General features: G+C 36.4%; 2 protein-coding genes across 2 annotated transcripts; one reads left to right on the top strand and one right to left on the bottom strand.

Annotated features, from left to right (window-relative positions):
* Nucleotides 1-1579: 1579 nt before the first annotated feature.
* commd5 (COMM domain containing 5) lies at nucleotides 1580-11283 on the bottom strand. The gene is made up of 7 exons (XM_059345460.1): nucleotides 11052-11283; nucleotides 8936-9096; nucleotides 6405-6433; nucleotides 6254-6304; nucleotides 5781-5876; nucleotides 4996-5071; nucleotides 1580-2351 (listed from the first exon to the last, which is right to left on the bottom strand). Exons 1-7 carry the CDS (start codon nucleotides 11170-11172, stop codon nucleotides 2250-2252), a joined length of 636 nt encoding a protein of 211 aa, XP_059201443.1. The 5' UTR covers nucleotides 11173-11283; the 3' UTR covers nucleotides 1580-2249.
* Nucleotides 11284-11358: 75 nt separating this feature from the next.
* Nucleotides 11359-24705, top strand: fam199x (family with sequence similarity 199, X-linked). The gene is made up of 8 exons (XM_059346338.1): nucleotides 11359-11449; nucleotides 14277-14455; nucleotides 15810-16029; nucleotides 16125-16283; nucleotides 18037-18198; nucleotides 18909-19092; nucleotides 19663-19766; nucleotides 21881-24705. Exons 2-8 carry the CDS (start codon nucleotides 14289-14291, stop codon nucleotides 22052-22054), a joined length of 1170 nt encoding a protein of 389 aa, XP_059202321.1. The 5' UTR covers nucleotides 11359-11449; nucleotides 14277-14288; the 3' UTR covers nucleotides 22055-24705.
* The last annotated feature ends 1315 nt before the right edge of the window (nucleotides 24706-26020 follow it).

Below are 26020 nucleotides of genomic sequence, written 5' to 3' on the forward strand. Positions count from 1 at the left end.
GACAATTACGCTCTCATTCACTCCTACGGGCAATTTAGAGTCACCAATTAAACCAATGTGCATGTTTTTGGACTGTGGGAGGAAGCCAGAGTACCCAGTGAGAACCCACGCTGACAGGGGGAGAACATGCAAACTCCACACAGAAGAGCCGTAGGCCGGAGTGGAACCGGCAACCCTCTTCCTGTGAGTTTAGTTAATTTTTAGTTAGATGATTTGTGTTAGTATCTGATTTGTCGGGGAACACAGGATCATGTATGTTACTGAGGCTATAAACATAAAGAACAGATGTTTTGTGTAAAATATAGCCTATTTATTTGTATCGGCATTCCATTAAATGGCACTGGTAGGACGGAGCATCGGATGGACAGATGGTTTGGTGCCGAGTCAGCAGTGATGCGAGCGTTGTATCGGATTGTGTGGTGAAGAAGGAGCTGAGCCGGAAGGCAAAGCTCTTGATTTACCGGTCCATCTATGTTCCAACCCTCACCTATGGTCATGAGCTTTGGGTATAGGCCGAAAGAACGAGATTTCAGATTCAAGTTGCTGAAATGCGTTTCCTCAGCCTTAGAGATAAGGTGAGGAGCTCAGACATCCAGAGGGAGCCTCCCATTGCTGGAAGTTGTGGCTGGGGAGAAGGACACCTGGAATACTTTGCTTAGCCTGCTGCCCCCGCAACCCAGCCCCGGATAAACTGATGAAAATGGATGGATGGATTAAATGGTATTATGGAGGGATAAAGGTTGATAGTGACATTACAGTGCTGTTACAGTCATAGAGAGCAAAAGAAATGACATATTTTTGTAGGCCAAACCAGAAGTAGCATTGCCAAGGGGGTCTATTGAAAATTCACCTATGGGATTTTTGCTTTGGATTTTGCAAGAAAATAAGCTCTGTGGGAAACAAACGTTTCTGATGCTGACGCGTTTTGTTCAGCAGTATAATCAAATGAACACCACTTTTATGATGTTTTCAGCGTTAATGCAGCCGACAGAAGTAAAAAGCTAATGTTATGCTGTACTAGAAGGTCATTACCGTTATGCTTCAGACGAGCTCCGACAAGATAACCTGTGGCTTTGACAAGCTAGCAAAATCGTAGCCTAATAATTCTTTCTGAACCTAATTTACCATGTACTCCACTAGATGGAGCTCTCTGTTCAACCAAGAGCTGAAAGCACACTCAATTACCATTGCTTGAACCTTTTTCTATGAACCCAAGAGCTCCATCTAGTGGGCTCAGAAAATAAAGAAAATGGTTCATGAGGCTTCATTGGCACATCACTACTTTGTACAACTTTTGTGTAAATGTGTATATTTATTTTATTGTCATGACAGTGGCTAATGTTATTTCTTTACTTGTGATGTGCTGATTCTGTTCAGGTCTTTTGTTTTATTTGTACGTTTTTGGGGGGGGTCTTTTTTTTCTATTACCCGTCTGTCCTGTGTTTCCTTTTTCATTTCAAAAGCAAGAAACATATGTTTAAAAATGGAAAGGACTGGTGAAACACATCACAGTGCACCCATGGCCACTTGGCTATGGATTATGATGATGATCCCATAGAGGTAAAATAAGAACAAATCATTTTTTACAAATACAGTAATGGACAGATTTTATTAGAGAAAAGAGGTTCAAGAGGTAAACATTTTTGTATGTTACTATGGCAAACATCCAAAACAACAGAAAACTAACATTTTATACAGCAGTGCTACAATCTGAAGGATACATTTGTTCTGTCAGATTGAATTACATGTATAAAAGCACAAGTAGAAAATAAATCTAGTAGTTTGTTCTGTGATGTGCCCATCGTCAGACCAGATCACATGAGACCAGTTAAAGTGGCTACTCAGTAACAGAGTGTCTGAGTGCTCACTTGACTGAATTTGTATTTAGGCACAATGGATACTGCAGCTGTCTCATATCTCACCACTGAATTGAACACTGCTTATATGTTCAGTTTACAGCTAGGCAAGGAGAAGAGTGATGTAGACTAATAGATTCCTGGTACAGACTGGGCGTTCTTGTCTCTCTGTCTTCAGTGTGGTCATCAGGTTCTCCTGTGGTGCAGCCAGCTGGCTAACTGTTCTGATCATTTTGCACTCTGTCAGCAGTTAAGCATGTTGGATGCCAACACCGTCACATCATTACATGATGACAGGCAGAGTATTCTTATCTTTCACAACATCACATTTGAAATGATTAAAATGAGCGATATTCTATGCAAAACTCATGAATAACAGGCCAGCACGGTGCATCAATCTTGGATTTTGAGAATGTTCCTCTTCTCCAGATCGTTCATCTCTTTGAGAATCAGAGCCACGTTGTAACGGAGCTCATTGAATTTGGACACAGGCACCTGAGCAAGAAAACGACAATAAAAGGCAGATCTTGTTTTACTTTGCATCGATAACATTGGATCATTGATCATAAAGTTATTGCTGCTGTATAATGGAGCACTGACAGAAATAAGTAATTGACATATTGTGAGAAAAGAATCCCCCCCTGCATTTAGTATAAAGAAAATAATTTAATTTTTGTGAGGGATTTTATTAGAGAAAACAGTGACATTATGTGACTAACTGGTATTTAAAGGGTTAAAATTCTGAAAATGAATTAATATTTGGTAGACATGACAAAAAGCCCAATAATATTTTGTATTGCACAGCAGTTATAGAAAAGGAACATTTTAATTCAGTGAATGTGAAAGAAAAAAATGACTTTTTTGTCCTCTAAGGACTTCAGAACAACTTTTTTTAAAGTGAGTCACAAGGGTTAAAGATGCAAAAAATAGTAAAACTAAAATAGTGACTGGTTTCTGAAAAAGGCCTGAGCTTGACCCCTGACCTCCCTACAGTGTAAAGGTGGCTTACTTCCAAAACGATTTATTCTAATTGACTAATGCACAAACAGTGGGGTTTTATTTATAGCTACTAGCATCACTATGCCTCTCATATCTGTGTTGAAGATTCAAGCTGACTGTGAGTCATTATCAGTTTGTCACTGTACTGAGTAAGATACATCTCCGTACAGACAGAGGGAAAGAAAAGTGCAGCCACCTCTTCTGTTTGATTGTTTTGTTTGTTGATACTCTTCAGTTGTACTCCGGAAGAGATCCTGGGAACCACGGAGATAAGGTGCATCCATCAATAGACTCTGCACGCCGGATGTTGTTTCTACTAATCTTCTAATTCTGCTGTAATCTGATTACATAACCACGGCAGCAGGTAGAGGGACGGCCGTAGTAGAAGTCCTCCCTCCTGCTTCTGTCCACAGAGTAACCTACTTTAACAGCAGCGCCGATCCTGCAATTATCCTGCAGGTGTGGAGTCTGGCGCCCCCTGTTGAGGAATGTGCCTCACAAACTTATTGAAGATTTGAGTTTATCACCTCTGCTCACTCTTTGGATTATTTCTAAATCAGTCATTATTAATTGCAGTTATTTAAATGAGCACATTTTTTGTAAATGTATAATACAAGTTATTAGAATATGACAATGGTTGCTTCTGGGTTGTGCATGAAAAAATTCTACTGTCAGCACAGTATACTATATATACAGTCATGAAAAAAATTACTAGACCACTTTTTTTCTTCAATTTCTTGTTCATTTTAATGCCTTGCACAACTAAAGGTAGATTTTTTGGACAAATATAATGATAACAACAAAAAATAGCTTAAAGGAGTTTAATCTAAGAGTTGATATCTAGACAAGATGGTTATTATCAAGAAAACCATGGAAAATGTCTAGATATCAACTCTTAAATTAAACTCTTATCAGCTGTTTTTGTTGTTATCATTATATTTGTCCAAACAAATGTACCTTTAATTGTACCAGGCATTAAAATGAACAAGAAACTGAAGAAAACAAGGGTGGTCTAATCATTTTTTCCCATGACTGTATTTGCAACAACTACAAAAAAGGAACCTAGTCAGAGGTTTTGCTATTATTCTAAAAATTATCTGTAATAAAGACTAATAATCCCAGAGACACAATAGTTCTACAGTCTTTACTCTATTCTGTTTTGGAATAAATGTTGAACCACGCAGATACTGTATTAACAAATAAACAATACTGTATCAGAAGCACATGGTTTTAGGTTAGGCTGTAGTTAATAAGAGTTACCTTAATTATTCCACTGTGATCTCATTATGTAACAGCTGAAACAGACCTACATTAGCCCACTGGCTAACGACCAACTGCTTTCTCCCCTCAGGCTGAAGAGACGCTGCAGTGCCCAAATAACACCAGGGGCACAAATCAATCACTTCCTGAACTCAGACTCATGATCTGAGTGTATTTTTTCCTACATGTTAATCTTTATGAGAGAGTTAGAACATGGTTTAAATTACCAGAATGATTAACCATTCGGGACACAGAGGCCCTCAAAGTTGACCAGTTCATTAACTCAAGTACTGTGCTTAAGTACAATTTTGAGGTACTTGTACTTTACTTGAGTCTTTCCATTTTATGTAACTTTATACTTCTACTCCACTACATTTTAGATGTAAATATTGTACTTTTTACTCCACTACATTTAGCTGACAGCTTTAGTTCCTTTTCAGGTCGAGATTTCACATGAAAAACATGATACATTCAAAGAGATTACCTCATTAACAGTATATTAAGTAGTTAATATGCCCTATCTTTTTCTAATTAAAACCCTGCTAACATAAATGCATCGATCATTTTTAAATAATATATATAGAACATATAAAACAATCTGAGTGGGTCCATTCTGCATAATAAGTACTTTTGCATTTAATACTTTAAGTACATTTAGATGCTGATACATTTGTACTTTTACTTCAATGAGTTTTGAATGCAGGACTTTTACTTGTAGTGGAGTAATTTCACAGTGTTGTATCAGTACTTTTACTTTCTTAAGGGAGTGGAATACTTTTCCACCGCTGCTGGGCATATACTGTATATTCTGAATGAAAACAGGTTATTTTTTAAGGAGATTGTAAAACTGCCTGTAACAACATGTCAATAGTTTAAGTACCTCAAAGCGGTGAAAGGTCCCATCTGATAGTTTCATCTGCATGAGAACAGAAGGCTGCAGGGCCCGGGCTAAAGAGCTGCGGAGACACACATTGAGTAATATAAGGAAGTTGCAGTTGGTCCAGAATAAAGCAGCAAGAGTAGCTCTCTCTTGTGGATGGAGAACTAATGTTATTAAAATGCACAAATCATTAGGTTGGTTAGATGTAAAAACTAGATTTTTGTCATTACTGATGGTTTTTATTAAGAATGTCATAATAACAAAATCACCTCTTATTATTTATAGAAATTTGTCTTTCACTTCAGAGGCACATAATTATTTAACAAAGCATACAGTTGGAGGTTGTTTCACTTTACTATATATATATATATATATATATATATATATATATATACATATAGGCCAATGCAACTGTGGAACTCACTCCCTTATCACATTACTCAATTAAATCTATATAGCTTTAAAAAGCAACTTAAAAGTAATTATCTAAATATCAACTTTAATTGATGAAGCTGTCTGTTTGTGTTGTTTTGTTTTGTATTTGTTTTGTGATGTCAACCATGTTTTATGTGAAATGTAATTACGTATTGTCTGTGTGTTCTTTTTGTTTTATGTTATGCATTCATAAAATGTATGTCATGTCTGTTATCATTCTGTGTATTTCTACATTGTATTTGTAAGCAATAAGCATCATCACTCAGTTAACTACCCACCTCTGCTGCATTTATTACCAATAAAACACTTTACATTCTACAGGTTGACCCTCCTCTTCCTCAGTACATTACCTTGTAGAAATGGCGACATCCACTCTCCATTTAAAGTCTTCTAATGTGGGGAGGTGTGGGTCGTTCTGGGACGTCGCTGCATCTAGAGCTGCACGCCTGCAAAAATGAAGCAAAGATTTTTCTGCCATCCATAACAGCAGCACTGATCTGAAAGTCACGCATAAATCTGCCTTGAAACTAACAGACTGTTTTCTTGAGGTAAAAAAAGTATATTTAGATCATATATCAAGATATCATGATACATCATCTAAATTGCATGCTCATATTTCCTTAATTTCTTTCCTTCAATATTTACTCTCTATAATTGTTGCACTAAAGTTTTCATATGTTTAAATGTCAAGTATTTGATTCACACAAGAATCGACTATTTGTGTATTGAAATACCAGAAATCTTGTTATATTGTTACTGAGAGATGAAACTACATAAAAACAGAGACTGAGTTTCTAAATTCAGAGGCTGTAAATCAACGTACCGATTACCAAAAACCACACTGGAGAAATCTGTGATGAAGTCTTCAGGTATTCTAAAGTGACAAAACAGAGATGACAAATTCAGCATCTGAGGTTGAAAGTATGTTGTGTATAAGCAGGAGTGATGGTGTGATGATTAATGAGAAGCCTTGCCTCAGTTCTCGAAGATCATCTCTGAAGGCCTAAACAGGGAAACAAACAAAACATATTATTTCATTAAAAATGTAAAATATTCCCATCTCAAATTGTGTAATTCAATGCTTTTATAACAACTGGTCCCTAAACACAGACACTCTCTACAAAAAGGGGCAGAGCCGCCTCTTTTTCTTAACCCTTAATAGGGCACTCATTGAAATACTTGCAAATTCCAAATTTCAACCCTAGAGAATATTGGAGGATATTACATACAGCCAGAATGTGTAAAAAAAACCCCACATATTATCCCCCTCCCCCGGGAGGGGGATAATATTTTGAGAAATAAATTGTGAGAAAAAAATGTGCAGATTCATGAGATTTAAAGTGGTGAATCTGCGAGAAAAAAGTTGCTTTTTTCCCCACTTGTTTCTTATAAATCTCTGAATTTTTTTGTGCAGATTTGCCACTTTAAATCTCTTAAATCTGCAACTTTTTCTCGAAATATTTTTATTTTTTATTTTGGATATCCGCTGAAGTTACCAAATACGGTTCTTCGCCCGATAAAGGGTTAAGGAATCTCAGATCTCTGGACATCTGTAGTAAGATGCTGCAGATGTTTTATCAGTCTGTGGTGGTAGTGTGTTGTTTTATGCTGCAGTCTGCTGGGGAGGCAGCATCACACACAGAGATGAAGGCGGTTGGACAGACTGGTCTAAAGAGCTGGTTCTGTGGTTGGGGCCAGGTTGGACACACTGGAGGAGGTGGTGGAGAGATGACCTGTCAACATGTTCCAGGCCATCCTGAAATACCCAGATCATCCACTACACAAAACCTTTATGGAGCAAAAAAACAGCAGTGGACGCTAGAAGGTCCTGGGTTTGATTCCCGCTGTGGGGGTTGGAGGTGTGTCCCCACCTCCATGTCTCCAACGCCAGTGGGGCTGGTTGGGGTCGGCAAAAGGGCCTTTCTGTGTGGAGTTTGCATGTTCTCCCCTTGTCCCCCTTGTCCCAAAAACATGCATTGATCCTAGGGTTGTCAAAAGTATTGATACTCAAAAAAGTATCGATACTAAAACGTTGTATCCGGATACGATACTCATTTTCAAAAGTATCGATGAAAAGTGTTATTTTCTCTCTTGAAGTCCAAGAATGAAGCAGAGAAAAGTCGACTTGTCCAGCTTGCCTAATATTGTGCACAGCATCCAAAATATTGTTCTAATTGTTATTGTTTATTGTATTTATTTATTTTTTGCACTACCTCAGACCTGAACCTTGTTATCATAGTTGTAGTTTCTTTTTGCACAACTGTTTTTTATTATAAATATTTAACCTGTGGTTCTGTTAATTTTTACATGTTGCATTTTTCTTGTTAATAAAAATATTTCTGTTAAATTTTGGGGTCTTTGTTTTTATCTCTGTGGTATCAAGTATCGAATATTTTCCTGAGTATCAGTATCGAGTTGAAAATGTTAGTATCGTGACAACCCTAACTGATCCTAGTCGCTACATTGGTTGGTTGCTCAGCATCTGGTGGGTCGGGGTGCTTGATGGGTGGGAAACGAACCTGTGGGAATAACGTGATCCTCCCACGCGATACGTCCTACCGTGTGACAAGAAGCAGTCTGCTAACTGCTCATTTATCGGAGGAAGCATGAGTCTAGTTCAGGGCTCTCCCCAGGCTGACAGAGACAAGGTAGCGCCCAGGATCATGCAATAGGCAATTGGCACAGGGTGAAAAATAAATGGGTTACAAAAATCGTGGGATAAAAAATTTAAAGCAAAGGATCCTTCTCTCCTACAGCCATCAGGCTGCCTCATTCTAACAGAGCTAACAGACTAACTGAATTTCCCCTCGGGGATAAATAAAGTCATTTTGAATTTGAATTTAATTGATTTTAAAGAGGCATTCAGTGTGTGCTGTGGAAAAGGCAGATCTGTAAGCTGCCAAGTGACTGACACAAAATGTAGTGCTTTGTGACAACATGTTCCAACATACAGTAGTGTTCAATATAATAGCAGTCAACTTCGACTAACCAGATTAATCCAGGTTTTTAGTATATTTTTTATTGCTACAAAATGCTGTTTCTGAGGCAAAACCAAGAAATGTAAATAAATTGTGGAATGTTGTTATTGAATCTTGGAGTGGAATAACAGCTGAAAGGTGCCACAAGTTGCTTGACTCCATGTCACACAGATGTGAAGCAGCTTTAAAAAACTGTGGTCATACAACTAAATATTAGTTTAGTGATCACAGGATTGATAAATCCTAGAAACAAAAAAGTTTGTACAAAATAGTTTTGAGTTTGTAAAGTCAACGGCAGACACTGCTATTTTTTTAACACACCCCCTTTCAACTAATTGCCCAATTGCACAGCCTTAAGAGCTGTATATCACGCTGGGTCTCTGTGAATCTACTGCACCTACTGGTACCTTGTTTGCCATGTAGCAATAAAAAATATATTAAAAACCTGGATTAATCTGGTAAGTCACATTGGATTGCTAATATATTGAACACTACTGTATAATGTCCAGTGTTTAACAGCAGCTCACCTCCTGTTTGAGTGATGCTGTGGGGATGCGGATGGCCTCAGACAGCACTCTGTACATCCCAGCTATGATGTGACTGAGCCTCTCCTGAGGGATGGTGCTGCTCTCTGCTATCGACTTCATCACCTCCCTGCAGTCCTTCCCCTCCAGGGCGCTGACCACAGCTGGACAGAGAATCATTAACAGGGACATTAAGACACATTATTAATGGCTTCAGCTACTAGAACCATATCGACTTATCAAAGCATTGGGCAGGTCACAAGCCTCAAATAATCTAATATAAGGTTTAGAATATATATAAGAATCCGAATGGGTCCTTTCTGCAAAACAAGTAATTTTGATACTTTAAGTACATTTTGATGCTGATACTTTAGTACTTTTACTTCAGTAATTTGTGAATGCAGGACTTTTACTTATAAAGGAGTAATTCTGCAGTGTCGTATTAGCAGTTTTACTTCAGTAAAGGACCTGAATACTTCATCCACCACTGCTGAGTACATTCACTCAGGTACTGTACTTAAGTCTTTATTCTTTATTCACTTTGTGCTTGAAATATTGTACTTTTTAACTACATGTAATGATTGACAGAAAATCAATTGGAAAGTAAGACACAATGGTTCCAGCTTTACAAATGAAACCATTATATGTAATTGTAATGTATTAGTAATAATGTCGAATATGGACTGTTGGTTGGACAAAACATTGTGGTATCACTTTGGGTTCTGGTGATGGCGTTTCTGACTATTTTCATGTTTTTTTCCACAAACCAAACATCTGGGATCTGAATACTTCTTCCAGCATTGTCAATGATTAGTTACAATATTTATTTTATTTGCATCAAACACTGTTTTGCTCCATAATACAGCAGCACAGTCACCCCAATGGAAACCAAGAAAATGTAATGTATTTGCCCCACAGCGCAAACATAAGGAAATATCTCAATCTGGTGAAAAATATAAGCCCGATGCGAAGTGTGACACTATGCAAAATGTATGCAGCACGTTTTATTTTGGCTACACAGATTACTTCAGTCAAACGGAATGCTATACGCATTAACACAGCCAGAATTAATCAAAAATCAAAAATGAAAAAGCCAAAAAATGCCCCTAGCACAATGCACAAGCTTTAAATACTACAATAGCTGTTTAGGGAGACAATAACACTTTACTTTATCACCTTGCAGACATGTAATATTTAGATCTGTCACGATAAATAATATATTGACTTATTGTTCGATATGTAAAAATGGACACGATAGTTTTTTTCTGGACTCAATATATTGTGGTTTACATGCATGACTTCTTGTGTTTATTTTTAAAGTAATGCTGCAAATGTTTGACAGGCAGTATGAATCGCTGAAAAAAACCCATAATTCCCAAGCAGCCATTCCAGCTGTTTATATGTTATTTTAATAATAAAATAATATAATACATAATGATTATCTCATTGCCATGTTTTGTTAAAAGAGCCTGAAAGTCTATTTTATTTGTTTTGGTTGTTGTTTATTTATTTATGTTTTATTTATGTAGGATATTTTAGTATTTCTTCTCCAGATTTCAATTCCAATGTTTAATATTCTCGAGAATTAAAAAATCATTGCTGTGGAAAAGGATATACTTATTATGCTCTAATATTGTTATAAAACTAAAACATAGACACAACAATACTATCGTTTATTGTGATAGTTTCTGGGAAAACACAGTTATGGAAAAAAATATTAGACCACCCCTGTTTTCTTCAGTTTATTGTTTATTTTGATGCCTGGTACAACTAAAGGTACATTTGTTTAAAAAAAATATGATGATGATAACAATTTTTTTTACACATTTTAGTTTAAATTAAGAGCTGATATCTAGACATGTGCCATGGTTTTCTTGACAATAACCAAACTCATTAACTAGAAAACCATGGAAAATGTCTAGATATCATCTCTTAAATTAAACTCTATTATTGCTATTTTTGTTGTTATTATATTTCATTATGTTTGTCCAAACAAATGTACCTTAAGTTGTACCAGGCATCAACATTAACAGAAAACAAGGTTGGTCTAATACATTTTTCCATGACTGTATATCGACCTAATGAAATGTGTTATGGTGACAGGCCTGGTAGTATTTACCTTTCAGTATTTTTCTGAACATCTCTTGGTCCACATCCTTTAGGTTTTTCGACATTGACTCGATTTCTGGAGGTATTCTGCCTCCCAGAAAGCTGGAGTCCAATGAATGGCTTGAAGTCATGACTGACCATGCACTAATATGTCGTATGTTGAGGTAACAAAACGCAAAAATGTTTAATTTTTAAGCACAGACGAGTCGAGAATCTCGTTTCTTTGCTAGTTTTCTGTTGATGTGACAGCTTCCGCCTCTACGTCACATGACGCCGTGCTTGCCTCTACGTCGTATGACGCCGTGCGCGCTCCCGGGAGTCTCGCGGTGACAGCTCAGATCAACGGTTAGAAAAGAAAGGATTTGCAAATGGAGGTGGCAGAAATGATGATTATTTGAACGACAAAAGGTTGGTATTTAACACAGATAGCTTCTTAATTCCAACTTTACCAGGTTTAAAGAGCGTCCACACTAGTGATTGTGGGGGAAATGATAAGTTAGGTGTCGTTTAATGGCCTGCTAAACGCTGCGTGGACATTTGGAGGATTAGCAGCTAACGGGAGCTAACGATGCTAGCTGTGTTGTGTTTCAGTCACAGAGCGATCATCATCTCCTGAACCAAACACGGTTAAAGCGCTTTATATAACATGTACCCACACTAACGTAGCTTCTTATTTTAACGCTTGTTCTCATTTTGACTGTGTTTTTCTCGTACGATGGACTGTTCACAGTAAAGCATTTCTGTTTTGTTGTCAAGAAAAACAACAATTACGGGAGTAGAAAAGAGCAGCACGTAGTAGCGAGCATGGCATCTAGTGTCAACAATAACCATGATGAGCACTTTCTTTAAACCTCTGAAGTCCAGGAGATTTTGGTTCAAATTTGTCAACTTCCTATGCATTAATTTCTGTCTCTGTTTAGCATCTTTCAGTCTGTCCTTACATCACATGCATGGCTCCTTTTTCTCCACACAAACTTGGCTATCAGTCAGATTTTTCATTTTATTTTAATTAACAAAGTATAAAGCTGCCAGGAACCCAAAATACAAACAAAAGACACAGGTGTCTACTGAAATGTACTTTTTTTTTTTTTTTGTAACCATTTATACACACAAAAAAACTGAAATAAATAATAAAACTACAAAACAGTCTATTTGCATGTAAATTAAAAATAGTAATAGTTTTCATTGTAGAAAAAAAAATTCACATTTTAAAAATGATCTAGAAACATAAATGGCACACTGTGAAAGCTCCTATGATTGTACTTTCAACTGGCTTTCTCAGCTTGTCTACATATCATATAAAAATATAATATATAAATAAGTTATTACTGCAAATAAAACGTGTATTTTCAATAAATAGATGGACTCCAGAGGGTAAACATCCATAGTGGGTTAGAAAAAAGCTATATTGGGTATATGAATTGGTTCTGTACACTAACGTCACTAATGTTACCAACAGAGGCCCAAAATGTAAATTAGTTCGAGTTGCTAATGATTGAAAATAAGTTTTCAGTTAACTTACCTACCAGCAGTGGTGGAAGAAGTATTGAAATCTCTTACTTCAGTAAAAGTACTAATACATACTGTGGAATGTAAAATCATTACAAGTAAAAGTCCTGCATTCAAAACTTACTGAAGTAAAAGTACAAAAGTATCAGCATCAAAATGTACCAATCAGACTGTTTTATATATTCTAAATATATCATTAGATTATTTGTATTGATTTATGTATGCATTTATGTATGGAGAAAAAGTAATGTAGTAAAAGTCCTCCATTCAAAACTTGTAAAACTACAAAAGTATCAGCATCAAAATGTACTTAAAGTATCAAAGGTACTTTTTATGCAGAATGGACTCACTCAGACTGTTTTATATATTCCAAATATATTATTGAAAAATATATATTGATGCATTTATGTAAGCAGGGTTTTAAATTTGTAAAGAGAGTGCATGTTAACTACTTAATACTGTTAATGGGGTAACTTTTATTTAAAAAGTAATCTCTTTAAATGTTTTTCATGTTAAATCTCAACCTGAAAAGTAACTAAAGCTGTCAGCTAAATGTAGTGGAGTAAAATGTACTATGTTTGCCTCAAATGTAGTGGAGTAGAATTATAAGCTTACATAAAAATGGAAATAGTATTCAGATCCCTTACTCAATTAAAAGTACTAATACCACACTGTGAAATGACTCCACTACAGTAAAAGTCCTGCATCAAAACTTACTGAATAAAAGTACAAAAGTACCAGCATCAAAATGTACTCATTATGCAGAATGGACCCACTCAGGTAACTTGTTTTATATTCTAAATATATTGTTAGATTATTTGTATTGATGCATTTATGTATGCAGCGTTTTCATTTTTTTTCAAGGTAGGGCTCATTTTAAATACTTCATATACTGTTGTGAGGTTTAATTTAAAAAAAAAAATGTCTTATCACTTTACATGTTTTTCATGTTAAAATCTCGACCTGAAAAGTAACTAAAGCTGTCAGCTAAATGTTGTGGATTAAAAGTACAATATTTGCCTACAAAATGTAGTGAAGTAGAAGTATAAAGTTACATAAAAAGGAAATACTCAAGTAAAGTACAAATACAACCTACCTACAAATACAAATTTGAGGTGCTTGTATTTTTGTTTCTGTTTCTGTTTAATGCAACGTTATACTTTATAGCTTTAGTTATTTTACAGATTCAGAATATCAAATGAAATATAATCAATACATTAATCATGGCATTATTATATCAATAAGGCCTTGTAGGTCTTCACAATATACCCAGCAGAATGTGAAGTAATAAATTATTTCTATATATTTATATAAATGCAATAGTAAAAAATCTGATGTAAAATCTATAAGAATATTTCTTGAACTTGATCACAAACATACTGTTGATGTATTCCTGTTAAATATGTCTAATTTTTTAAATTCTTATTCTTATTACTTATTAGGATATCTTATCTTGAATACAGTTAGGTTTATTAGTAAAGAAGGACATCAGCAAAATATATGTTGTCTAAACATGGCATCAGTAAATTAAACAGACAAACTTAATTAAACGAAAGATTCATATCATGTGGGTCACTGACACTTGTGAAATTCGTGGAGTCCAATAAAATACCTTTCCCAAATGATACTTACTACTTTTTTGTGTGTGTCTCAGATGTCTTTTACTGAACTTGGTGGTAATAACTGAAACTATCTTTGTTGATAAGTCCCTCTGTTTCTGTTTCAGGTACATCTAGCCATGTCTGAGTCTCTGTATGAGAAGTTTTTAGCTCCAGAGGATCCTTTCCCTCTCCTCTCCCAAAGAGCCAACCTCAGTGATGTGGGAACCCTGGATGTCAGTGACTTTGGCTGTCAACTGTCATCGTGCCACAGAACAGATCCTCTACACCGCTTCCACAGTAACAGGCAAGTAGAGAGCGTGTGTTTGTGTGTGTAAATGTATGTCACCTGTCTCAAAAATCCAGCTTTCTGCTAGAGCTTCCTAAGCAACAAAAGCTGGACCACAAACAGCTGCAGGATGTGCCAATCTGCCATTGCACATTGTGGTATTCATCTCACTGCCAATGTTAATGTTAATGTGCTTGTCAGGTTGCACATGTTGTGGTTGACAATGACAGAAAAGTCAGTTTGCAACTGTGGCAGTGCACTAGGATTTTTATATTTCACACTGTGTTTGCACTGTCTCACATCCATATATAAAATAGGCAATTGGTGGTTTGCTGCTTTTCAATTGAAATAATACAGTAATGAAACACAGGTGTCAACATAGCGTAACTGTATCCCACACCGGACACCGTTCGGCTAAGATTCTGTCAACATCTCACATTAACTACTACTATAAAGGATCATGTTATGATTCCAATTAATCAAATGGTGTGAAACTAGAGTCTAACTTCTTATCTTTCAGACCGTATATTGTTTTAATAGTGTACGTTAAAACAGCCTCGGGTTTACCAGAGTCAGCAAAAGGGCACTAACGCCGGTGAATTAGCCGTGTGCTAATTGTATCCCAAATCGGACACTTGGATCTTCTTGCTGTAAAACAATAAAACAATGGGGGCTGCTGAGTTTTTCGGGGGAAATTGGATTTTTCTGGGTAAGCCAAATAAGTATAACTGTTAGCAACCATCGTTATCAACACACCATGCCTCTGTCCTTTACAATAAAATACAGTACAGTAAATATAAAGCCTGAGTGTCACTCAGGCGTTCTTACTGCTTTCTCTCCGATTTACTTTCGTATTGTAATTAGACATGTAAATCTCCATCTGCAAAAATTAAATTTCCCCCGTAGATTGTTAAATATGTATAAATCAATTATACCTTCACTGGTGGTGGCGTTCTTATTCGAAATGACTGTGAAAACACCGGAAAGTGCAGCATTGTAGATGTGTCCAATCAGGGAATGAATGAACGGTGTCCGATGTGGGATAGAGTCTCTATAAATCAAGAACTCCAACACACCTCTTGCCACTATGTTAGGGTCATGGTGTGACTATATTGTCACATGGTACTAAAAATGACTGCCATTAGAAAATGTGAAAGAAGCATTTTATCACCTTAATTTGAAGAAACCTAAAATCTAAAAAGTGTCCTCAGTGACTCCTCAGGCATCCATGTTTTGTATATCCCCTTGTTAAGATGAACTTTATAATGTGGTACACAGAGAAAGGCATTGCCATGGTTGAACTGTCAGTCTGAGGGAAATGATGAGAAGATTTCCAGAAATGAATCATAGAACATACTTTGGTGTTCCTCAGGTGGAACCTTACTTCCTGTGGGACGAGTGTTGCCAGCTCAGAGTGCAGCGAGGAGCTCTTCTCCTCTGTGTCTGTGGGGGATCAGGACGACTGTTACTCCCTTCTGGATGACCAAGAACTGACGTCTCTGGACCTGTTCCCAGAGGGCAGTGTTTGCAGCGATGTCTCCTCCTCTATCAGCACCTACTGGGACTGGTCCGACAGCGAATTTGAGTGGCAGGTTGGTTGTTTGCTGGCTGGTTATATAACTGAGATGGGTGTTTGGTGTTTTCTCTGCTCCCTCATTGTCCGCCTGTCCTCCTTCTGTCCTCCCAGTTGCCAGGAAGTGACATTGCCAGCGGCAGTGATGTCCTGTCTGACATCATCCCCAGCGTGCCGAGTTCACCCTGTCTGTTTTCCAAGAGAAAGCCAAAGCCGCACCCTCATCGCAACCTGGATGAGTTACCATGGAGCGCCATGACCAACGATGAACAAGTAAACCAAGCCAACACACCTATCTGTATTATTGTGTTTTTAAGTTCTCAGGATAAAACCACGGTGAAACTGACTCCTCCTTGACCCCTCTACTAGTTTTTCTTCTAGTTAAGGTCCCAGTTAGGTTAATATAAGATTCTGGTAATCTTTAGATTGTGGCATGACTTGCATTTTAAATAAACAGGTTACTCTGTATGCTTCATTTTTTGGAGCTGCGCTGTCAAGACCATTTCATTTTTCATTTATCCTTCATTTATTTCTCGAGGAATCATTGAGGGCAACCCCTCATTTACAATGATGTCGAGAGCTCAGAGAAAAAACACTGAAGAACAAACAACAGACAAAACAGTTGAAAAAAATTTGAACAGTTGCAGTGAAAGGCAGAGTTATTGGTTATCATAGTTTTAAACTGGCCCATAGTTATAATTGTGTTGAGTTTGAGAAAATGTTGTAAGATGTTCCAGGTAGATGCAGCAGAGAAACTGAAAGCAGTTTTTCCAAATTCAGTATTTGTCCAGGGGAACAAATTAGACCAGTTTAGTCTAGTGCTAGGGACGTAATAAATTATTTCTATATATATAAATACATTGAAATGGTCTGTTTTATTGTTTACCAGCTGCAATATTAAGCAATGGACACAGTAACGTTTTTGTTACGTTAAAGTAACGTCCAAACAAAAAGGTTTTTTCTAGTTGTATTCTGATCTCAAAACATTCCAACAGGTTTATGCAAAAAAAGGTCTGTATCGAAGTCCATGAGTTAAAGTTCATATTGAACAGAATCCCTTGTAAAAAATTGAAAATGCACAAAGCTTTTGTGTCACTATGTGGCGTACAGCTGAAGTTGGATAACAACATTAAAAGAAGTGATTTTCTGAATGTGAACTTTACCCAAAATTATAAGCAACGTACATTATTTACACTATTATATACACTTCACCCGACAGAACATACTGTACAATATCACATTTAATACATTAAACTGCACATTAGTACCACTTTTCAAATGACTGATGGAAAAATAGTGAATTACTTCCCCTTTCATTATAAAATAGGGTATGGTGGCAAGTCTTTTATCAAGACGGGCGGATATCATAATTAATTTTTGAAAAGCCACATCATTGCAGATTCCAAAACTTGGGCCAGCAGTGTGATGGCATTCTGTTTACAATCTAACATCTCAGTAGAAAAGTTATTCTTATGGTTCGTTGACAATTCTGCCTCACTCATTGGCACCTGGAATCCAAGTTGGTTCAAGTTGTTATTGAAATTATTACATATCAACATTTGCACTGAAATTTCATGTCTTCCAAGTCAAGTGGTGCTTTGTAAAAAAATAAGCCCCAATAATGCCATTGCATTGCCACAATGAAAATGCTGTAGTAATAATTAGCCACGTTTCCTCATGATTTATTTCCTCTTACGAATATTGTTTTCATGCAATGTTATTTTGCTGTCTTGTATTCTGTGAATTGTTGTAGTAATGTACGATGAACATAATGCATGGTGCTAAGTGCCACATATTACAGCGGCATTTAAAATACGAATCACTTATAGAAAAATGTTATCGAGTCAGATGGCTCTTATGATATAAACAATATTTTATTGGACAGTTTTTAACCTTATAGATTGAATTTAGCTTGGTTTTGACTTTTTCATTCCCTACTTACTGCTTCAGTAGTAGTCTGTTAAATAGAAAATACCTTGACAAAAGGAACAAATCTCAAACTACACGTCTGTGTTTCCACTTGCAGGTGGAGTACATCGAGTACCTGAGTCGGAAGGTCAGCACAGAGATGGGCCTCAGAGAGCAGCTGGACATCATCAAGATCATCGACCCCTGCGCTCAGATCTCTCCCACCGACAGCGAGTTCATCATCGAGCTCAACTGTCTCACAGACGAGAAACTCAAACAGGTGAGCAGTAACTCTGAAATACACCACCAACTGTACATGTGCACCTAAATAAACTAGAATATGATGAAAAGTCTATTTAGCTCAAGACAAACAGTCCCAACCAAGTCATATAGATGGACATACTTTTCAGAGGCCAGCATTTCCATATTAAACACACTTTTTAAAATTGGTCTTTTGTAATATTCAATTTTTTTTAGGACACTGAATTTTAGGTCTTCATTAAGTGTAAGCCATAATCATTATAATTAGAATAAATTAAATCAATTAAGACATGAAATGTTTCTTTCTTCGTGTAATGGAGCTATATAATGTGTTATTTCCACTTTTTTAATTGAATTACTGACAAAAAATAAACTTTCCTGTGATATTCTCATTAATTGAGATGCACCTGTACATGTCAAATAAATATGTTAACAAAGAATATTTAGTAACCGTCTGCAAAGAAATGTCATTCCCTATAAAAACAGTTGTCCATGAACATGAAAGTCTGATTTTCACCTGTGCTTTTAGGGTTTATATGTAATCCATTTCATGTGAAGAATAAATTTAAATGCATTTAGGTTATTTAATGCCACGATGTCTGTTGGTCAGTGTTGTGTATTGAAGAGAATAACTCCTTGCTCATGTATTTCTAAACCAATGCAATTGTAACCCAGAGTAATGCAGCATGCTTAAAGTAGATTTTTTTCTGACCTGTGTGATGTCACCAGGTGCGTAACTACATCAGAGAGCACAGCCCGAGGCAGCGGGCCAGCAGCACTAGAGAGGGCTGGAAGAGGAGCAGCCACAGCAGCGCCAGCACCGGAGGAGTCAGTGGAGCAAGCAGCAGCAACGCCAGCATGGTTAGCTCTGCCAGCTCCTCCACCGGCTCCACAGCCTCCAACTCTGTAGCAGGTGAGCACATAAATAGCAGTAATGGTGCCTCCACAACAGGGTCCTGCAGCGACGGGGCAGTGTCCGCTCAGCTGCTGTGAATGAACAGTGACAGAAAGGCCCTTTTATTGGTAAAAAATATAAGAAATTGTAACATTAACTAGGGCTACAACTAATTATTCTTTTCATTATCTATTAATCTGTCGATTATTTAAACGATTAATCGATTATTTGTTTGGTCAATAAAATGTATAAAAATATCAATCAGTATCTCCAAACCACAAGATGACGTCCTCAAATCTCTTGTTTTGTCCACAAACCAAAGAGATATTCAGTTTGTTGTCATAAAGGAACAAAGAAACCAGAAATATTCACATTGAAGAAGCTGAAATCAGAGAATTTGGACTTTTGTCTTTAAAAAACTGCTCAAACCAATTATTACATTATCAAAATAGTTGATGATTAATTTAACAATCGGTTATTGTTCGATTAATCGAATAATTGTTGCAGCTCCAACATTAAGTAACATTTCAAAATAATTTTCAATTATTTTGCAGTCAGTAATACTGTTTACGTTTGCTTGTGTTCCAGGTGGTACGGCATCGGCCTGTAGTGGAAGCAGCGTTGCCAACATTAGCAGAGCTCACAGCGATGGCAACCTTTCCAGTGCTGCAGAACGCATACGAGACTCTAAAGTAAGAACCATCAACATTTGTTTCTGAGTGAAGTGAAAACAATGTCTAGTTTCCTGGTCTTGTTACTTTTACACTAGATGTTTCTAATTCCATTTTGATGACATAGAACAGACAGGAAGAGTCTAGTATAAGGTGGATAAGGGTTTTGACTAGATAACCTATTTTTAAAAAATGTGAAAAAGTTTTGTCAGGGTAATTTTAGTACTACAACATTTTCTGCATCTTTGAAAACCAAAATTGTCATGCAAATTGTTTTTTGAAAACACAAGGTACATATTGGTTAGCAAGTTATGAAGCATCATTGCTGTCCAGAGATTATAATTAGAAAACATGAATGCTTTCAATCAAAATAATTGAACAACATCATATTTTTTATGACAACATAGTGCAGGAAATTATGCTTAGGGGGGATTTAGAAAAGATTTCATATAGCTGTTTTTTTTTAAAGATTTTATTTATATTGTGAGCAAATGACACCAAACAGTTATATTTATTTGTTACATTTTTATTTAATCTTGAGTGTTCATCTCTGGGAATGGTTTATATGATGTATAATAATGCTAAATATTCCATAACCTCTTATTACAGACCTTTTACTGAGAACTGGGGGTTGTGGGCAGTGGCTGTTTAGGGGGAGATAGCAGGTCAGGTTACACAGAAGTGGTGATCATCATCTGAAAGCTGTGAACCTGAAGATTAATTAGAGATTCAGCTCAGCACTGTTTGTCAGGTTGTTCTGGTCAAAAATCTAACAAACATGACATAATCAATTAATGAAGTAAACCTAATAAGGTGTATGAGGCTCAGAACATTGTTGCTATCTGAAGTCTGATTGGATGACGAGCACTTCTGTACTTCAAACAGCCCTTACTTTCAATATTACTATTTTTTACAATATAACTGTCTAGGAAAGCTGCACATCCTCTGAACGCTCTAGGTCTCTAGTTTATGGTTGTACATTTTCATGAGGCTGTGATTATCCTAGAGGTCACAGCAGCTCATTTTAAACAGTGAGATCGAGACTCAAGAAATGCCCTCACTGCAATGAACTGGCCACTACTGATGACTTAAAACAGCTCACATGAAGGAAACTGGGCTCATTGAATCCACAAGAGTCTCAGCTTTCCACTGATACCCAATTTATGTCATTCAAAGCCTGTTTAGGGACCTCAGTGTGCACAAATATACACGTAAAGTTGTCAGACATACCACATTTTAATGCATGAGAAAATATATTAGGTTGTTGCCTTAAAGTGCATGTTATCAGCATTGGTAGCATGGTATGTATGTAAAGAGGAGACTTGTGGTAACCTAGAGAGCTCATTTCATTCATTTAGATATCAGGACATCAGAGGTCACATGACCGTTTTGAAAATCCAAATGAAAAATAGCCTAGCTTTGCAGAGTTATTTCAGTAACTTCCCGACATTATATCCTGACATGCTCCAAGGGATTCCTTAGGTCTTCTAGTTTCATAAGATAAAACTACAAAATAAGTGCTGAACCTAAAAAGTAAAGACACTTTCATTCACTTTTATTATCTAAAAACCCACTATATTGGCCGCTTTATTGGTGAATTTTTTCCCCTCATACATCAGTATCAGCATCAAATCCTGTATCAGTCAGGCTTTCTTTGCCTCAAACTAACTCTGACCCTGCTCTGCTTCATTTTATGTCGCATAATGGTGCACCTCAAAAAAAATTAAAGAAGGCAAATAGCGATTTGTACTGTCTTGATGTCCACTTTTTCTCTTATTAATATATTTATATATTTTTTCTTTCCTTTATTTTTATTTCATTTATTTTGTTTATCTTTATTTAGTTTGTATTACAGTATTATTTTAACCTTGTATATATTTTCATGCCTATAACATTTGAGGTGTGCTTCTCACTCACAAGTTTATTTTCATTATTTACTTATTTTTTTCGTATTGACAGCATGATGGGGATAGTGGAGGGGAAAGATAATAGGGAAAATGATGTATGTTGAATATCTGTGATCAATGTTCATTTCTTCAAATAAAAACATGTTAAAAAAAAAAAAAATGTTGCACCTCAACACTTTCATCCTGTTTTCATCTCTAACCTCTCTCTCTCGTCACTCCGTCTTCCAGAAACGGTCCAAGCAGCGTAAGCTCCAGCAGAAAGCCCTCCGCAAGCGGCAGATGAAAGAGCAGCGACAGGCCCGCAAGGAGCGTCTGAGTGGACTGTTTCTGAACGAGGAGGTGCTGGCGCTGCGGGTGACAGAGGAGGACGACCACGGCGACGACCTGGACATACTGATGTGACAGCAGTGAATCAATCAGTGCTCCCTCTACGCCTGTCCCCTCACCACACAGCCACCGCCATAGAGCTCCTAGACCACGCCGCTCCACATCACTGCATGCATTTGCTTCCAGTCCGCTAACACCACGCATTTTGTAAAAGTAAACGTCTGATTGGCAGAAATAGCTTGTAGTAGCCTCTAACATAGCTTGACCTATCGCTTGCTGATACTAGTGTAGTACTGCTAGTGCTAAAACTGATAGCTGTAGCAATAACGCAAAAGAAACTGCTTTGATTAGATACTGACCTCAGGCCAGCCTGCTGATAGCCAGTGCTAATGCTGCAACAACAGATACACAAATATACACTACAATGGCCAAATATTTCAGCTTCTAGATGCTGTATAGCCACTGCTACTAATACAGCCACCGCTGGCAGAAGGACAGATCAGGCAAGAGAAGCAGTTAAGAGTTTGGCCACATTACACAGATGCTGCTCTGCAATAACCATGTATTATTTCTTCATAACTATATGCCAGCTAGCAATATTTGGGCTACGTTTCTGCACATACAGTCATGGAAAAAATTAAGAGACCAGCCTTTTTCTTCATTTTTTTGTTCATTTTAATGCCTGGTACAACTAAAGGTACATTTGTTTGGACAAATATAATGATAACAACAAAAATACCTCAAAAGAGTTTAGGAGCTGATATCTAGACATTTAACATGTTTTTCTTGATAATAACCAAAATCATTATCAATAAAACCATGGAAAATGTCTAGATGTCAGCTCTAAAATTAAACTCTTATGAGCCTGTTTTTGTTTTTGTTCTTATCATATTTGTCCAAACAAATGTACATCTAGTTGTACCAGGCATTAAAATGAACAATACAATGAAGAAAACGAGGGTGGTCTAATAATTTTTTCCATGACTGTACATCCATCCTCTACAGGGCTACATCTGCACAGGCCAAACTGTTCAGATAAACTGCTGCCGATAATGTTAGAGCATAAAGGCCTACAGTACAATTAGAACCAATTGGTAGCAGTTTTATCAAACAGATTCACTGTAAATCCAGATGTTGTTATAGGGACACACCTAGGATAAACGACACAAAATCGTGAAATTACAACTTTGACTTGATAAGCAATTTCTCTACAATGCTACAATGATACAATAACTCCCAGATATGAAAGAACTGTTTTAATGGAAGTGAGCTGGTCTGTCTTTCTACCTGCTGAGTGTCGTGGTCCCCTTTTCACCCTAAAGGCTTAGAGGGAGCACTGAATCTGCATGTTTAAAACGTCACCCACACACAGTCCCTGTGTGCTCCAATAACTAACAACTTGCTTCATTATTTGCATACACCTGTTAAAAAAATAGCTTATGTGTTGTAAATAAATGATAAATAACAGCATATTTACTGCTTGCTTTAAGGTTTTCCTTGGTGATAAAGGTTTGATTTCGATTTTTTTTCCCCCCTTTATGTGTATATATATAGTTATTATAAGAAGGTAGTGAACTGATTGGTTATCGTAGCTTAAATGCTGTCAATTGCCACTGGTTCTTTGCAATATTTTGAGTCTTATTTTGAAGCATTTAGCTGTTGTGTCACTTGAGTTGGGTCATCGTGTCAGACATTTTTTTTTAAAGTCCTTTTTGTTTGTCTGTCAGCACTCCTACTGTGTGTTTAGCCTGAGACAGAACTAAATGGTCACAGGCTCTCCATCATTTACTCCTTTGTAGATTTTTGAATGATTTGACCACCATGATAACTTTGAAGCATTTGAGCATCAGTGAAGTCTTTATAAGAAGTTTTTACAGATCATATTGTGTCTGTCCATGTACGATATTGCTGGTTTGGTTTTGGCGCTAAAGTTGAGCTGGTTTCTTCTAACATTGGCCCATTAACTTTAAGAAGTGTGCTCATTTTGCTCCGTAAAAATCTACAACAAAGTGTTGACGAAGCACTAACACCTCGGCTTTCTGTGGAGTTGTAGCTACCATGCCGTTTTCATATTTGCTAGGAGTAGCAACCACATATATTGTTTTTTGTGTGTGTGTGTTTTTTCCTGTCTTATCGTGTGAGAAACACTTTCCTGCAGCTCTCATCTGTAACGTGATGAACCACTGCAGTTATCGGGGCTAAAAGCCTGCTGTTATTTCTAATACTTTGTCCTTGTTTCATGTATAAAGTTATTAATTACAGCAATTATGTTAAATGCAGCTTTATGTATTCTGTAGTTATGAATTAGTAAAACTCTATTTTGAAAAGTAAGATAATTTTGAAAAAAATTAAAAATAAACCAGTGTGATGCAACAAAGGTATTTGTGTAAATAAGGCACCATGTCATTGCTGATAATGAATGAAATTGACCTGATTAAATATGGTTAAAAAAAGGTTCAAGTGTAAACCGAACTTTCTGTTTTTCCCTCAGTGTCATTGTTAGAATTATGTAACACCAGTTGAGTTACAGATTTTAACCATCCGCTACAATACTAACGTGTTTTTACATGTATTAGTTTCTTCAACACCACTATGGAGCCGTGTTTCCTGCAGTGAAGCATATTGAATAGCAGAATGTTGGTGCTTCAGGCAGGACTGTGTGCAGACCACTGGATGGTTCGGATCGACTGTAAACTTGAACAATAAACTTACATTGTTGCATCCTATTTTGTCTATCAGGTCATTTTCTTCAAGTGTGGTTGTTCTATCACATATACAAAATATAAGGCCGCATTACTGCTGGTTGTAATCAAGCCCATCATTAAAGAAGGAGAAATAATGTTTTTAGGATTTGTATTTATTTGTATTATATTTTTATTGTTACATGTTTTACTATCATTTTCTAAATTATAATTTTTATGATTTTTATTGTTTTATTATTTTTATTTTTACATTTTCATTATTAGTTTATTTATTGCTATTATTTCGTGTTTGTTGGTTTAAATTTGCAATGTCCAATTCTTTATGCATTGCTAAACTGAAATGGTGCAGAGGTTCCCTTCTTGTGTATTTTTTCCAGACTTGTGACCCAAGTCATTTGGTCCAAGTCCCCAACGACCTCTGTTTCTCCCCCCTTCCCCTTTATTTTCTCCTTTTTATATTATTGTTCCCATGTCTTTAAGGGAATCTGAATTGCATTGAATCTCTTTGAGCATAATATGGCCCGATTTTTGTCAAAAATTATCAAATACCTAAAGTGCTTAAAATGGGTCAATTATATTCTGTTGATACATTTTAGAGCATAATTTGCCAGAAAAACTATGTATTTATCAATACCATTTTGTTGATTTTTGTCAAAAATTGTGAAATTTTAAAATGACTTCAAATGCTAGAAATGGCCCAATAATACTCTGTTGATACATGTGGTAGTATAGTTTGTCCAAAAATAGTGGAAAAAACACCATATAATGGGATGTCCCAAAATGTCATACTATAGCATGTCGATTTTTGTCAAAAATTGTCAAATTTTAAAATGCTTAAAATGGGTCAATTATAGTCTGTTGATACATATTAGAGCCTGCATTCTGCGAATGAAACAAACTTTAAAGTCAGTAATGGCTAGCAACACTGCTCCAAGTATTTCTGGATTTTTATGGCCAGAAATGACAGAAAAATACCACATAATGGGATGTCCAAAAATTAACCCTTGAAAAAAGTCATACTATATCATGTTGATTTTTGTTAAAATTTGTCAAATTTTAAAATGCCTAAATATCTTATAAAATGGCTCATTTGTAGTCTGTTGATACATATTAGAGCATAATGTGCCAGAAAAAAAAACAGAAAAACACTTTATGTACCAATATTGTATGTTGCTTTTTGTCATAAACTGTCAAACTTTGAAATGCCTAAAAATGCTAGAAATGGCCCAATTATACTCTGTTGATACATGTGGTAGTATAGTTTGTCCAAAAATAGTGAAAAAACACCATAGAATGGGAAATGAAATGACAGAAAAACACCAATTATGCGATGTCCAGA

This window comes from Centropristis striata, chromosome 12 (genome assembly GCF_030273125.1).
Source record: "Centropristis striata isolate RG_2023a ecotype Rhode Island chromosome 12, C.striata_1.0, whole genome shotgun sequence".
Classification (NCBI taxonomy): Eukaryota; Metazoa; Chordata; class Actinopteri; order Perciformes; family Serranidae; genus Centropristis; species Centropristis striata.

Coding starts and splice junctions, on each gene's coding strand:
- commd5 (XM_059345460.1), bottom strand. CDS start 11,172: ATGACTTCAAGCCATTCATTGGACTCCAGCTTTCTGGGAGGCAGAATA. Junction 6,434..8,935: donor CAGCATCACTCAAACAGGAG/GTGAGCTGCTGT, acceptor TTCCCTGTTTAG/GCCTTCAGAGATGATCTTCG. Junction 2,352..4,995: donor GGACCTTTCACCGCTTTGAG/GTACTTAAACTA, acceptor TTTCTTGCTCAG/GTGCCTGTGTCCAAATTCAA.
- fam199x (XM_059346338.1), top strand. CDS start 14,289: ATGTCTGAGTCTCTGTATGAGAAGTTTTTAGCTCCAGAGGATCCTTTC. Junction 14,456..15,809: donor CACCGCTTCCACAGTAACAG/GCAAGTAGAGAG, acceptor GGTGTTCCTCAG/GTGGAACCTTACTTCCTGTG. Junction 16,030..16,124: donor ACAGCGAATTTGAGTGGCAG/GTTGGTTGTTTG, acceptor CTGTCCTCCCAG/TTGCCAGGAAGTGACATTGC.